The sequence below is a fragment of the Taudactylus pleione genome, unplaced genomic scaffold (genome assembly GCF_031769625.1).
Source record: "Taudactylus pleione unplaced genomic scaffold, aTauple2 ptg000106l, whole genome shotgun sequence".
NCBI classification, from domain to species: Eukaryota; Metazoa; Chordata; class Amphibia; order Anura; family Myobatrachidae; genus Taudactylus; species Taudactylus pleione.
This window is the reverse complement of record NW_028284508.1, coordinates 980,719-997,689: the sequence shown is the minus strand read 5'-3', so window position 1 is coordinate 997,689 and position 16,971 is coordinate 980,719. Positions and strand designations below refer to the sequence as shown.

At 40.9% G+C, this 16,971-nt stretch overlaps 1 protein-coding gene across 6 annotated transcripts in view; it reads right to left on the bottom strand.

Annotated features, from left to right (window-relative positions):
- Positions 1–16,971, bottom strand: part of LOC148525498 (dipeptidase 2-like) — a 243,976-nt gene that overhangs the window by 76,529 nt on the left and 150,476 nt on the right. For all 6 annotated transcript variants that reach the window (XM_088470911.1, XM_088470909.1, XM_088470912.1 and 3 more), the window contains 3 exons: positions 6,625–6,754; positions 3,436–3,577; positions 1,679–1,748 (listed from right to left, as the gene is read on the bottom strand). In XM_088470911.1, coding sequence (XP_088327037.1) covers positions 1,679–1,748; positions 3,436–3,577; positions 6,625–6,754 — 342 coding nt within the window. The remainder of the gene's footprint in view (positions 1–1,678; positions 1,749–3,435; positions 3,578–6,624; positions 6,755–16,971) is intronic.

The following is a 16,971-nucleotide window of genomic DNA, read 5'->3' as shown; positions in this document are numbered from 1 at the left end:
TGGAAATCCCCAGACTTGCGTCAGTTGTAATCTGACATCTCATGAATCAGTTTAAACACCGGCTAGGCTGCTTATGGCAAAGTGACATGAATTATCAGAGTTCGAACAGGGCATGATAATGGGTGCCCGATGGATGGAATATTCAGTTTCCGAAGGTGTGCAGACATTCAACATTCTCAAACTACGGTGTCACGTGTGCACCGGGAATACCTCATGGAAGGCATTACCACTCACCATGGACAGCGCCGTGGCAGACCACTGATGCTTAATGATCGTGACCAGCAGCGTTTGGCCACAAATGTCCAATTGTACCAAACAAGAGACACTGGCTCAAATCACATCTACATTCGATGCAGGAGGTACCAGATGCATATCCAGCAAGTCTGTGCAGCGTTCTTTAGCTTCCATGGGATATAGGAGCAGAAGACACACCAGAGTGCCCCTGTTAACACTTCGACACCGGACATAGCACCTCACATGGGCTTGTGATGTAGCTGATTGGACCTTGGTGGACTGGCAACATGTGGCATGATCCGAGATGTCAGGGTTTCAGTTGTTTCGGGCTGATGGCAGGGTTTGGGTTTGGAGCAGCTCCATGAGGCCATGGACCCCAGTTGTCAACAAGGCACCGTGCAGGCTGGTGGTGGTTCCATAATGGTGTGGGATGTCTTCATGTGGTATTGGTTGGGTCCATCTGAACACGTCATTGACCAGTAACCACTATGCTACATTGCTTGATGACCATTTGCAGCCCTTCATAGACTACATGTACTACTACATTGATGGAATATTCTAGCAGGATAATGCACCGTTCCATTCATCCCACATTGTCCAGAATTAGTTCCAAGGAGCATTCTGGAGAGTTTCGACGAATGGTGTAGCCACCACGTTCGCCTGACATAAACCAATCAAACATTAATGGGACGTGTTGGAGAGGTCCATTCCCACCCAAGATCCTGCACCTACAAATATCAGTGAGCTGTGGAAAGCTATCCAGATAGCATGGGTCAACATCTCTCCGGAGGTCTTCCGCCCACTTGTGAAATTGATGCCACATCGAGTTGCTGCACTTAGCCAGCCTAGAGGGGGTCCTACACAATACTAGGCATCTATTCCATAACTTTAGTCACTTCTGTGAGTGGAGTTGTGTCTTACGAGCGGGTACTGCATCTAAGGTATGTTTATTGAAATTCATGTGAAGGCACCGCTTGGAGTAACACCACATGCTGTTTGGAGTGCTGGACCAATTGATGCTATATATATATATATATATATATATATATATATATACACATATACTGTATATAACCCCCCAACAATAATTAATATGTGGTGAAATACCATACCCCCCCTGCGAAATTATCCAATACAATCCTGCAGAGAGCATCAGAGCGTGATTTGGGGGGACAACTAAGTTCCCATCCTTGCACTTTAGTCCCAGCACATATGCTCCAGAGTGGGGGTGCGATTCCACCAGTGATGTCGGCAGTCACAGACTGTCGCATCATTGCAGCGTAGACAGACAAAAAGGTGAAAATTGTTCTGCAGATGTGCCTGGGGAAACAGTGAGATGAATCAGTCACATGGAATGCAGCCAATTATCTAAAGTCCATCCCATGCAACCGCTCCAGTTAAGTGGTTAAAACAGCTATTATTGTATACAAAAATATAAACTTACTTTCCCAAAATCTGTCAAGCCTTTTCTTCCTTTGTAATATGTATGGGTCTTTTCATCAGATGTCTCTGCCCTGTAGATTAGTACAATATGCAATCATTTATGACTCTTTAGGACTATTAAAACCAATACTGAGGCATACTGAAGTAGCAAATTCAGAAAAGTATTGGTAATTAATGATAATTCATTTGGCAAAGTAGTCTAAATACATGATTATCTATTTATAGGTAGATCTACAGTAATGATAATGACTAATAATTATTATAAAATAAAAAGTTTTATAACATACATTACAAAATACAAATATTTATATTGATTTGTGCAAAGCTACAAAATAATTATGCTGAACCAAAGCTCTTGTATGCTCCTGCACAGGCTCAGCTATTTATTGATTAGTAAGTATAAATCAGCCTGAAGACGTCACTGATTACGCTAAGGTCCTGCCTTTTTATAGTTTGGGGAAGCAGTAATGATCCCTTTTTTTAAGCAAAAACGCAAGAACATTTGCATCATACATTTCCCCCATAACATGTGGACTAGTCACTGCCTTCCACAATATCAGATAATTCAGCTGATAACCTCTGGAGTGCTGTGCAGGTTTATCTATCGTTACGCACTTCGAAACTGGAAATATACTGGAATCTTTTTTTAAATGCCTAATTGACAAAAAATAAAACCACCAGTTGATAATGAGAAATTGTGAGATTAATAAAAATTATTCTATATGAATACTTACAGGGCTTAGTAGTAGTGGTGGTGGGGTGCCGTAAACATGATTGTGCAGTCTATGGCAAATGTGAGACGGAGACAAAGGTATCTCCATCTAACAAAATAAATAAATAATAATTGGTCGGTCAGGTAAGTGTGCACCACTAACAAACCATATGTTTCTAATGTGAATTTTTTATTACAGAAAAAAAAGGAATATTCCCTCCAGCACACTGCAGCAATATCAACAAAAATACTTGAATCCTACATGATAATAGAAATTCAGAGGTATTAGTAGCATACATTTGCAAATATATGATTAAGCGCCGGGCCAACGTCAAGACACCTCTATACCGGCGTCCCTAACATTAAGGGACTCACGTCCGAGGTGCAAGGCACCCCAAAATAATCCAGCCAGGGCATCACACAAAAAGGGAAAAAAGGTGATAGTGAAGTGTAAAGTATAGATGTGTAACGATAATCAATGTGTTAATATAATGAGAAAGAATTAAAATTACATAAATAATGAACAAACAGAATTTTTTATTACAATATTTAAGCCTTCTCAAGCTGTACTATACTTACCGACTGGACGGGAGATACAGACGGCCACTGTGGGGGTAGGACAGAGGGAAAGGTGTAATTGGGCAAAAGGTCCTGTGTGACAAATCATGCAGAGGAAGCGGGCAATGATGAGTTGCCCATGTTTAGCTCATTGCTGTAGGAAGAGAATGGGATGAGGCTGGGTGACAAGCTCTCCTGAAAGTCCTTGGGGACTCCTGATAATGCAGGAGTCTTGTGAACGATCCGCGAGAGGAGTTTAGTATGAGCTCTATTAACCTTCTAGTGAACACAACAAACTGCTCCATTACAGCTACATGCTTTCTTTTGTCCTGGGCCCTCGTTTTGATAGGTCCTATATCACTAACTTGGCATATTAAGGCTACAGTTACATGTTTGTTTGATTAGGTACTTTCAATTCATTTTCTGAATCAAACTTTAAGTCTATATCTGCTGTGCTGTGAAATGTAAAACATAACAGTATAGATTACCATGGAGTGTTGCACGTGTGTGTCAGTGTCATGTATCTGGCTCCAAGGTCATAGAACATCCGCAGGGCAGCCAGGCTGCTGTCTATGATGTGACCGCCTTCCAACCCAATCAGGCAGGCAATCTTTGTGGTGTCCTCAATACCTGAATCATCGAAAAACCAAGTGCAACATTACATTACAAATCTATAAAAACATTTTATTTTATATACTTATTTATGAAGCACAGAATATACTGTACTGCTATTAGGACATCTATGCAGCAAGCGAAAAAACCCATTGAAAACATTATTTTTAATTATTCACTGCTTTCAAACTCATATTATTTCTATTCCCCGTATACAGTTCACTTTAATTCATTGTTATAAGTTCTCTTAGATTGTTTTACATTACTGTACTGTATCAATAATTGTAATGAACATACAACCAGCACTTATCTGTGTAACAGAGAGCTCACATGGCTACATGCTGAAAAAGTGAATATTTATTTCTGTGTTAGTATTTTTTGGATAGTTTCATGTTTTGAAGGCTGATACAGTTTAGTTCTGTCTTACACTTGTCCTCTGATGCTTTTAATTGAATGAGAGTCGGCACCGTTGTTATAGCGATTTGTTCAAAAATACGGAGCCCGCATCATACGGTATTTCTGATGAGATCTGCAGAAATTTGACACTTGCGCAGAAGTTAACAAGTGCCCTGGCACTGTGCCAGACTCATAGCTCCAGGGCCATAATTCAGAGGGAGGGAGGAGGGGAGCAGTGCGCGTACCCGATCGCGGGTGTGCGTCTCATGCTATGCGAGGCGTGATTTGCCGCACCATCGGCAACACTGTAGCTGGGCGTATCAGTATGTATGTATATATATATATATATATGTATATATATATATATATATATATATAAACAAGACAATACGTGGGCTTCAATAAAATTAATACCAAATGTCCTTGAGACAAGAGAAAATGTTCTGTTGCACACAAATGATTGCGTGATAGTCACTTAGAATTCCTCCTTTATAGTGGAATAAAGCAAAGACACCAAATCCACCCAGGGGTAAACACTAAAAGTCAAACAGAGACAGGGGGTACCACATAGTGCTTTAAAAGTATAACAGTTTTTATTGCAATCTTCCCAATAACCAATTAAGCATACCAGAAAGGGCGGTCTTACACCACCGCAAGTGTATACATTATATAACGAAGGCACAAGGCAATCACCGGCCGTTGACTTGGACGTCTCCAAGCGGCTCTCCAGGAGCTTGCTTCCGACCACAATCTCAAATGCCAAACCATGCCCCTACCGGTTTCATCACTTAGACTTCATCAGGAGCCTGCTGTGATGAAGTGACTAAACCGAGTGACTAAACCGGTGAATAAACCGGTAGGGCCATGGTTTGGCATTTGAGATTGTGGTCGGAAGCAAACTCCTGGAGACCTGCTTGGAGACGTCTATGTCAGCGTCAGGTGATTGCCTTGTTCCTTCGGTATATGCCGTATACACTTGCGGTGATGTAAGGCCGCCCTTTCTGGTACACTTAATTGGTTATTGGGAAGATTGCAATAAAAACTGTTATATTTTTAAAGCACTATGTGGCGCCCCTTGTCTCTCTTTTACTTTATTTATATATATATATATATATATATGTGTGTGTGTGTGTATGTGTATATATATATATATATATGTGTGTATATATATATATATATATATATGTGTGTGTGTGTATATATATATATATATATATATATGTGTGTGTGTGTATACATATGTGTGTGTGTATATATATATGTGTGTGTGTGTGTATATATATATATATATGTGTGTGTGTATACATATGTGTGTGTGTATATATATATATATATGTGTGTGTGTATATATATATATATATATATATATGTGTGTGTGTGTATATATATATATATATATATATATATATATATATATATATGTGTGTATATATATCCAAACAAAAGATCTTGTATCATAGTAGAAAAAACTTTAATGCATGCCACTCAGCCAACGTTTCAGGGCCATGCAAGACCCTTTTCTCAAGGCAGGCATTGCAATGTTAAAGTTAAACACAGGCTATATTTATGTTTCACATGCATCTTATACACACAGCCTGCACGTGCTATAATACCTAATATAATAATATAATTTTGTGACTCAAACAAAGTTTGTGTACAGTGAACCATCAAAAAACAAATGTTTCACTATCTCAGTCATGCTAAAACAAATTCTGTATTTCTGAATATTTGGATATGGGAGACTCAACCTGTGTGTGTGTGTGTATGTATATATATATATATATATATATATATCCCATCTGGCGGCACTCCGTGGTAGAAGAAAAAAATCACATCAGCCGTGCTTCACAGATATAAGCAACGTTTCAGCGCTTTATTGCGCTTTTATCAAGCTTAATATAAAAGCGCAATAAAGAGCTGAAACGTTGCTTATATCTGTGAAGCACGGCTGATGTGATTTTTTTGTTCTACCACGGAGTGCCGCCAGATGGGATATACAGTATTATTGGTTTGTACGCAGATACATACGGTGGATGGCACCCGGAATGTATTGTGTTTGCTGAACTCGTGAGTGAATATATATATTAGGGATGTGCAGGCTCGGATTTACTCGGATCTCAAAACGGCATTTTATTGGCTATCGCCTATCATGTGTTTTGGATAGCCAATATAATAAATCCGAATTTGCGGTAAAGTGGCGATAAGAACCGAGTAAATCCGAGTAAATACATATACAAGCAATGTGTGTGTGTGTGTGTGAAGCTGTAAATGGGTAGGTGAATAACACCCACCTTCAAGATCGCCTTCTATAATGTCCTATCTTACAGTACGTAAATCAGTTCTGAGAAAATATTTCCAAATCGTCTGTATGGTTCCACCAACTGGTAAATTTTTTAACTAAATATAGTACAGTATGTGAAAAGATCTGAGAACATGTAGCAAATAATTTACAACTTTCTATTATAATGTATTACACAGAATTAACAAAGTTTTATCATAATATGGATTTTGCTATTGTTGAAAACACATACAGTACATAGTAAAAATAGCTTCTAAGTGTGAGTTGTCTCACACATCATATCACCACAGCTAATGTGCTGCCAAATATAAATTTTGCTTGCACCACTGGAAGGTCGCAAGCAAAAATGTTAGCATATTCTGTCATTTACCTTTGGTGGATGTCACTAACTCCAGTTCCTTATATCCGTTGCACATTCTTTTGATGACATCGATCTGCTCTAAGGCAAGCCTTACTGCATCTTTGTCTTGAGCATTGCACAGAACATATGCAGACCAGAACTAGGGAAAACAAAACAATTTTATAATTTAAAGTATGCAATTATGAACATAGGTGCTCACTAGGGTACATGTGATTGATTAAGGTTAAATGTATGACATGATCATTACTGGCAGATTTTGCAAAGTGTATTTCATGTGACATCTTTATGTGCTCCAGGCATCCAGAAGCATAAGCAAACCAAAGGTTTTTTTTGAGCTGGAGGACAGCAAAGTAAAGCAAAAAGCTGAGGTCTGAGATAAGCTTCCAGAAACCTAGCACCAGAATTTGAAAATCACTCCAGAGGGGCCAACTATATGGCAGGCAGGGCATAGTGCAACTATTGCATCGTTGTGACCCCGTCCCGTTGTACAAAGGCACATTCTCGGCACTGTACCATGAAGGAAGTGCCATAGTGTTGCAAATCAATGCTAATTGTGTCATCAAGCATCTAGGCCACCAATTTCATGGGGGAAGTGAGGAGCATGGAGGAGGCGGACAATCTCTCTGCAGTCTGAGAGTTCCCCTCCCCGAAAACTGTGAGCCTATCACACATTCCAGAGTGTTGCTAAGTATGCCTAGTCCCTTTATGCAAGATTAGTCAATTCAAGATCAATGTACTGACAAAGCATGAATGGAGAAGCTTGAGATGTATAACATATGGATGAAAGGACAATGAATAGATCTAAAGTGTAAAACTTTTAAAGATCTAAAATTGTAGGTCTAGGAGGGTGACATACTGTAGAAAAGAATCCCCCACACTGAAGAAGATTGTATGTAATAATATTCAATACACTTTAGACTACACAATTAAACTTAAACATTTCTCAATTCATTTTCAATTCTAATTTCTTTCCATAGTTTTTTTGCTTTGCTTCTGGGGTTTTGGTCTTAAGTAGTCATCATACAGTAGTATAAAATATCCAATATTTACTGTATTAAATTATTTGATCAAACCAAGCAAGGACGCTCTAGCTAAAGACTGCAATATTATATCTGAGGAAGCCGCTGATGCTCTAAGTAGGCTGCACTTTATATCATCCCCACTACTCTCAGGAGGCTGCACAACTGGATTGATAACAGATGACCAGACCCAGGAGAGACAATTGTTTACAATTGTCTCCAGATTGGCTGTATGATCCGGTATAATAACCAGCAGCAGGAAGTACAAGTGATTAACTATAATAAAAAAAATGTGTGGTCCTAGGCGCTCTTAAACTGAAAGCTAAGTGGTGAGTAATTCCCACTTGTAATTGTTAGGGTTCTTTGTTTATAATAACCCTAGTGCTGCCTCAAATACCTGTCAAAATTCCTTTGCCACCATAAAAAATGATTAATGAAAACAAATGTGTATGAGGCGCAGACTCAGAGTTAATTATGCTGATTATTCCATAGAATAGAATTATGTTAATTAAAAGATTGTTTAATAGCAAATTTATTTCTATTAATAAACTTAAATGATAATTTATACACATGAAAATATACATTGAATATAATAAAACCAAGGCTAATAAAAATGTATATAATACACATTAGATTACACACTGAGGAGAAGATGTGTGCACTAATAAGTAACAATAATTAAATAGTTACAAGGTAAATAGTAGCACATGCAGATCGTATGTATCAAAATGTCTCTAGATACATGACATGGTAAAATTGCATATAGCGTATCAATTAATTGGTTTTCGACATTCTTTAAAACGTTGCTTCTCTGTGTGGGAGTAAAAAAAAATGGTTTCAATGTCTGAAAAATAAGTGTTGGTGTATGCACCTCCTACCTCCATGCCTCCTGTATTCAGGCACCAGGTATCTGGTGCTTTGAAGTGTGCCTCCATTTGCTTGCTTCCTGGATACCTCTCACGATGTTGGAGATCTATCCTATGTGGATCTCGTGGTGCAGCAGCCAGAACGGTGACAGTCTTTGGCTGCTGTGGGTATTTGGTAACCAGCAGTGAGCGTGCACGTCTATCTCACCATCTGAAAGCTTCTTCCAGATCTCGCTCTGCAAAAGGGGGTGTGGCCAACGCGTTTCACCCCTCCAAATAACTGAGGGCTTCATCAGGGCTGTGTATGGATGTATGTCTGTTCTTGAAGTTCCTTATAAAGGGCATGGCACAGCTCCTCCCTTTTTGTTTTTAACTCTGTGGTTGTCCGTTTGCCATCAGCAAGCAGGTGATGGTATTGAATGTTGTTGTTTTTTTTTTAACAGTATATTGAGACACATTGCATTAAACAGGATAAGTTTAAATACAAGTTGTTAGATAGTCTGGAGAATAAATAATTTATTTTATGAGTGAAGAGGTGTTGTTAATATTTAATAGACTCTCAGTTTAGGCTGCTGGATATGAGAGTTGTGCTAATATAATTGAAATTATGAGGTTAAAAGGCTTCCTATGGCATAATTTGTGAAAATGTAATACAGTTTCCAATTTAGATTGCTAGGTATAAGTGTTTTGCTAATATAGATGAATATTGAAGGATAAAGGTTTCCTAGGACATTATTTGTGAGAATGTTTTGCCACTTGTAATGCTTAAAAATGTAGGCAATTTATATGCGTATTCTATGTATATATGGATAATATGATATACTAATTTGGTTCTTCTAATCTCAGTTTGTAAAGTTGAAAGATATAGATGAAGATGATAAATAACTAACATCTGTGAATATTGTCTCCTTCGAATTCTGGCCCTGATTCAGAGCCGGATGCTCTGACAGAGTGCTCGCTCTGAATCAGGGCCGTCCTTCTTAATTTTAGAGCGGCCTCCTGGCCACTCGTATAGCTGTGGGTGACCACCCACAGCTATAGCGAGCGGCCAGGAAGATGGTCGAGATGGTCAAGACCATCGCGACCATCGGACTTGTGACGAGACCCTTGTGGTAGGGTCTCGTTGCCGCAAGTCCCAGTGGACTTCTTGGTCTTACAGAGCAAGAAGTCCACCCACTGACATCACTTGTGAAGTCAGTGGGGCCGGACCTAGACGGTAGGCGTTCCCATGGGAACACCTCCATCTGGGCAGCCACGTCCCTGTCCCACCCACCAAGGGGGGCGTGCTGTCACTCAACATCGACAGCACTCCCCCTTTGTAGCGAGACCCGAGCGACGGCTTGCCCATTGCTATCCGGGTCTTGCGCATGTGCACGACGGAGCCGCCTCCGTCATGCGCACTGGGCCAACATCGACCCGCTTGCGAGCGCTCAGCGCTCGTGAGCGGGTCTGAATCAGACCCTCTGTCTTTTATGTACGTTGAAGCTTTTATATATTGCATTTTCAGAAAATACTTCTTATTGATAGTCGGTTCGGTCTTCTGCTGTCTCTACAGTTGGTTTATTTGTAGCATCATACCATCACAATTTAGGAAGACAAGGCACTATTAACGGGGTGTTACTACATAACCTGATGTTCATGAGAGGTCTCCCATCTCATTACTTGTCTGGCCCTTCCCTGTTTAGCTTCCAAGTTCGGAAGTAGATGGGCGGTATCAGAGAGGTATGTAAGTAGTGTCCCCTATTGTGTCTGGTTGTCTCCCAGAATAGTTGTTGGTATACATTGATGCTTTTTATTTCAATTCTTGGATTGATACATTTACTCTTTCAAAAAATAGGAAAGTTCGAAGTCAATATTCAATCCTGCGTTTGAGTGTTTTTAGTTCATGGATCCATTTTGATTCTTCTTGTGACATTATTTTTATATAGTCTCCTCCTCTCCAGGGTTCATTTTTTTTTTAATTGCATGGAACTGTAGAGTGCTTGGGTCCCCATTATGGACATTTTTGTAATGATTAGATACACTGTGGGCCTCAACTCTTTTCTCAATGTTGTTAATATGTTCTCTTATTCATAGGTTTAGATTCCTTTTTGTGCGGCCTACATACTGGAGGACACAAGGGTAGGTTAGTAGGTAAATTACCCCTTGGGAATCGCATGTCCTGGTTTCTTTGATCTTATAATGATTCACTGTGGTATTTGATGTAAAGTCACATATTGGCGAAGTTTGTTTTTTCCTGTTATTTTGCAGGCCTTGAATCTATTACAATAATAGAATCCGGGATTTCTTTTTCCCAGCCAAGTGTTTTTATTGTCTGTCTTCTACTTTTTTGGCATTAGATAGCTTGCGGTGAGTTTTTGCTTCAGGTCCAGTGCTCTTCTATATAAATAGCGGGGTTTTTCTTGTAAACAGTTTTTCAAAATGTCATCTTTTAGGAGAAGATGCCAATGTCTACGGATAATCTTCTCAATGTCCTTATGTTGGTTGTTAAATTGGGTAATGAACAGGGCCCTTTTTCTTCCTTTTTCTTTGGTTGGTATTCTAAGAGATGTTCTTTTTCTGTTTCTTTAGCCTCTTGGATCTCTTCCTCCAAGATCTCGGAATTATAGTTTGATCAGCGAATTTTGATTTTAATTGTACTGACTGTTCTTCAAAAACTTCCGGTTTTGAGCAATTCCGTGGAGGTCTTTTAAACTGGCCTCCCGGTATGCTTTTTATCCAGTTTTTATGATGATTGCTTGAAGGGGGGATGAATTTGTGCATGTCTACTGGTTTGGTGAATGTTTTTGTTTGTATTTTATCTTCTTCAATATAAATGGTCAGGTCTAAGAAGTCAATAGACTTGTTACTCCAGGATGTCGTAAATTCCAGATTTTTGTTGTTTTCATGATGTACTTACTAAACATATGGAGTCCTTCCAGATCACCAGTCCAAATCATGATGATATCATCTATATATAGTTGCCATAGTAATATTTGTTCTTCAAATGGGTTGTTCTGCCAAATGGTCTCGCTCTCCCACTTAGCCATAAACAGGTTCACGTAGCTAGGGGCAAATTTTGTCCCCATAGCTGTTCCGCGAACCTGTCTATAGTGGGAGTTGTCAAACCAGAAATGGTTATGTGTTAGGATGGAAATTATGCTTTCAACCACAAACTTTGTTCTTCTGGGATTTCTGGATCAAGTTTCATTATTGATTCTATTGCATCACATCCTTGTTGGTGGTTTAAGCAGTTGATTGGACGGGTGAAAAGCGTTGGACATGCCACCTTTTGCAGAGCGAGATCTGGAAGAAGCTATCCGACAGTGAGATAGACGTGTACGCTCACCGCCAGTTACCACATACCCACAGCAGCCGAAGACTGTCACTGTTCTGGCTGCTGCACCACGAGATCCACATAGGACGGATCTCCAACATCGTGAGAGGTATCCAGGAAGCAAGCAAATGGAGGCACACTTCAAAGCACCAGATACCTGGTGCCCGAATACAGGAGGCACGGGAGTTTGACTGGGGCGGTACACCTGTCAAACCGTAACGCAGGAGTCCTAAGGCGAGCTCAGGGAGGACAGAAACCTCCCGTGGAGCAGAAGGGCTCCAGCCCCTCTGCTAATAAGGAGGCAGCACTTATTTTTCAGACATTGAAAAAAAATTTTTTTACAGAGGAGCAACGTTTTAAAGACTTGAACTGTGAAAACCAATTAATTGACACACTATATGCAATTTTACCATCAACACAGTCATGTATCTAGAGACATTTTGATACATACAATCTGCATGTGCTACTATTTACCTTGTAACAATTTAATTATTGTTGCTTATCAGTGCACACATCATCTCCTCAGTGTGTAATCTAATGTGTATTATATACATTTTTATTAGTCTTGGTTTTATTATATTCAATGTATATTTTCATGTGTATAAATTATTATATTCAACAGATTTAAGTTTATTAATAGAAATACATTTTCTATCAAACAATCTTTTAATTAACATAATGTTTTCTATGGAATAATCAGCATAATTAACTGCGCTTCATACACATATGTTTTCACAAGTGATTAACTGACTCACTGGGAATCTGGACAGTGTTCTTGTGTTGCTACCATAAGGAACTTGTATGGTATGGTATCTGTATGATTGAGTGCAGAGTTACAAAGTAACAACATTCAACTAACAAGTTGGGAAAAGGATATAGTTAACTCATGGTTGCTAAGTGACTGTGTACAAGTAAAAGAGGCCTTTTATCAACAGTTTAATGTTGTCTAATAAGCATGGTTTTTGAATGGTTTTTTTTTTTTGCTTGCTAAAAATACTAATTAACAAGTTGTGAAAAGGAATCAATAATCTACAGGTCACTTTAATGTTGGAAAGTCATTGTTTATATAAGAAAAATCCTCTTCTTGAAAAAAAATTAATTGATTTATCAATCTAATGAAAGGTTTTAATTGTATACATTGGAAGTACTCAATTTAAAGATAATATATGAATCGAATTCAGTTACCAATTTTGTGAATTGATATTATTAATTATTGTCTTTATGTGTGAAGTATTTTTAATTTTATTCATAATATAATTGGTAATAAGATGGGCGGTAGAACTGCGCTCTCGTTGACCAGGGGGAGGTGTGTTGTGGTTTCGGGGTGCTGCACCTTTGTGTGGGAGTACCTTTCCCGCACTGAAAACGTATGGGGGTAGGGGGGGTAAGGTGCGCTCTTCCTGCTAGTAATGGTGATGACTTGTGTGTGTATGTGAGTGGTGTTAATTAGAATGTTTCTTCTGGTTGTGATGATGTTTTTGGAGTGAGGAGGGTGTGATTGGGTATGGAGTGTAGTTTGGAGTAATGTGAAAAGGGGAATGGAATAGGATCAAAATGAGGCCAGCGAGACACAGTAATTTGGGGCAAAATCTTTTATTGAGTAGTCACAATGCTGCTCTGTTAAGATCCCGGGCAGGTGGGTGGGGTTCAGTGATGAGTGGTGATGAGACTGGGGAGGTAGGTGGACCCTTTTAGGGGGCTCCTTCCCGTGCGGTTCAGTGACCTTGCACGTCACCCCTGCTGGACCTATGGTCGACAGTCTAGGAAGTCTCGGGGGGTGGGGGAATTTGCAGAGTGGGTTGGAACACCTGTGCGGCGTCCCGCGTGTTGGTGTGAGTCTTGGCAGTACTTACCTACCGGTAGGTTTCTTGTTATTGTGATGTAGGTCGACGTTGCGGCCGTTGCAGATAGGTTGGAAGCTGCAGGTTTGTTGGTGAGCTGGATCAGCGTGTTGCTGGTGTGCTGCAAGTGCATGGCTGTTCTGATTGGTCTGCGGAGGTCAGCAACCGTAGTATGCAGCTGAAATTGGCTCTTGGTCGTGCCGCTGGTGGTGCGGAGCCAGAGGTGTGGATGGGTGAGCTGCTGGGAGGCTGGGTTGCAGCGTGTGTGCTGGGACCACCCCTGGGGGGTGGTCTGCCCGGGATACTGATTCAAAAAAAGCCAGGGAGGAGGGGGGATGCAAATCCCCCCCACCCCCCGAGACTTCCTAGACTGTCGACCATAGTTCCAGCAGGGGTGACGTGCAAGGTCACTGAACCGCACGGGAAGGAGCCTCCTAAAAGGGTCCACCTACCTCCCCAGTCTCATCACCACTCATCATTGAACCCCACCCACCTGCCCGGGATCTTAACAGAGCAGCATTGTGACTACTCAATAAAAGATTTTGCCCCAAATTACTGTGTCTTGCTGGCCTCATTTTGATCCTATTCCATTCCCCTTTTCACATTACTCCAAACTACACTCCATACCCAATCACACCCTCCTCACTCCAAAAACATCACCACCACCAGAAGAAACATTCTAATTAACACCACTCACAAACACACACAAGTCATCACCATTACTAGCAGGAAGAGCGCACCTTACCCCCCCTACCCCCATAATTGGTAATAAATTGAATATTTTTATTTCTACTAATTAAATAGCGCTTTCTTTTATGAAGTTTTCATGAAGTTAGGTTGCAATATTATATGGCTAGGAACCTCTATCAGTGTGTGTATATTACGGGACGTAGTTGGCATCACGACGACTGCAGCCAGCTCTCCCGCTGTGTCCCCCCCATCTGTTATGTGCAGAATGGATCTCGTCCTTCTGCGCAGGCCCTCCAGGAGTGATGACACAGTCTGTAACATGCAGTGCGAATAGTACACTTGGGCATATGCTTCATATACCAAAAGTGCATGGAGGGGAACATAGTACTCCTTTGAGCAGGACCAGCTCTAGGGGTGTTCGACCTGAGCGGTCAAACAGGGGTGCCACCCATAGAGAGCGCAACCTTCCCCAGCATCCCAATTTCCAACACTGTTCCACCCGTTGGCCGAAGTGGCCCGCTTGTAGTCAAATCAGAGGGTTGGGGACCCCCACCACAGCAGCGGTGCTGGGACCCCGGAGTCTGAATGTATGCTGCGTGCATGCACGTGGCATCCATTCAGTGCGTGAGAGGGCTTGGGGAAGCCCAGCTAGTGAGGCTTCCCCCCAGCCTGACATTATTTGAAGGCGTGCCTTGCGGGGCACGCCGCTCAGATAACGTGACGTAAAGAGGCGTGGTCTATGGTAATTAGGCCACACCCCCAATTGCAGCCACACGCGGCATTGCCACGCCTGATTAAGTGCGCAGAGCACTCAGCCGGCACAGGGCGCTATTATCCCTGGAGCCGGCCATGCCTCTGAGCACTAGTATGCTGATACACGGCATGTGCAGAGATTAGGTGCAGCAGAGGATGGCGGATGATCAGTCCTGCAATAAGGTAGGGGGTGGGTCTATGCCACAGAGGATGGGTGTAATGGGAAGGATCTTTTGGCACTGGGGTGGGAGGTTAGGGGGTTGGGTTATGCCTAGCAAAAATAATTTTTGGCCAGGGAGTGTTGGATTGGAATATGTTGAAACTATAGAACTATATTTATCATATGGTGTGGGGGGTGCCAATACAATGGGGGACCATTAACACTTGAGGTGGGAGCTCCAGATGTTGGCGGTTTTCCATACACATTATGCACATTAGGATTTTTTTTAAACTGCTGCACATTGACAGCACTTTGAATTTGTTCCCTGCAGGATAGTATATCTTAGGGTTTGAAGTGAAAAATCTCCAGTAATATGAAACTGCTGCCAAACACGATTTATGGTAAAGCTAACCTTTAATATCTAACCAAAAATAATAAGTGAATGAGCCTAATGAAGAGCAGTGGTAAATCATTAAGGCACAGTTAATTCCGGCGAACGTTTAACCGTTTTTGACATTTTTAAAATGTTTTATTTTGCCCATTTTTTTTTTTATCTGCACAAACCATGTAGTTAATTGTCCTAATGTACTATTTTTTTTACCTTTTACTGTGACACTACCTTTGAATTTTATAAACTTTTATTTTACAAAATCTGCAGTGTGCATACTTGTTCTATAACTCGCCAACTTTGCCACATCTTCAGAAAGATGGGCAATTTGGATATAATTTTGCTGAGTTCTGATTGTATTTTACTTAATTTGATCTATAATATCATATTTGAGTCTTTTATTTACAGTACATAACTTGACAATTAGTCAGCAATGTTTCACATGATTGCAGATATGTGACATTAAGTATCTTTGTTTCATCTGCATTTTTAATAGTTTATGACCTTATTATACCCCTTTCAGACTTACTCCAGACCCGGGAAACCCAGGTTTTAGGCTTAAGTCTGAAAGGTGCAACCGGGTTGACAGTTCTGGGTCCTCGCTATCAGCAGGGTATTTCCCAAGACTTTGCAACCCAGGTTGACGACCCGGCTTAAGTATGAAATGTGCGACACGGGGCTCAAAGACCCAGTTCACGTCTAAAACAAAGTGATTGGCCGAGGACAGTGGCCCTTGGAGATGAGATCATCTCCAAGTGCACACTGATGCCAAAAGAAACAGTGTGAAAGACCCTAGTCAGGTGTGAATAACCTGGGTCGCCCTTCTTAGTGTGAAAGGGTAGCCTGGCTTCAACCTGTGCTTGGTGTCCCGGTTCCGAGCTGGGTTGAAGCCAGGATTTTATATCTGAAAGCGGTTTAAGTGTCCTTATGTACTTATTTGTGTACCATAATTATCTTTTTAATGGTAATCATCTATATCCCGGCTGATACAAGATATCTATATAACACTGAAATAGTATAATTATAATTATTCATAAAGCATTTATCTAAAAATGCAAACTCAACACAGATGGAAAACATACCCCATCACTTCTTAAGCCCCATACACACAGGGCGATGTGTGTATTGAGCAATATCTGCAGCGGCGGGCCAGACGGGGGTGCCAGCATCGGTAAGTGCATACACACTTGCTGATGCCAGCAACGACGAATGCAGGCGGGAGGGAGGGGAGTGGGGCCATGCTACATTCGGCAGCATGGCACCGTTAACGATATCCCCAGATTGAGCTGCATGTACAGACGACTGGGGATATTGTTAACAACC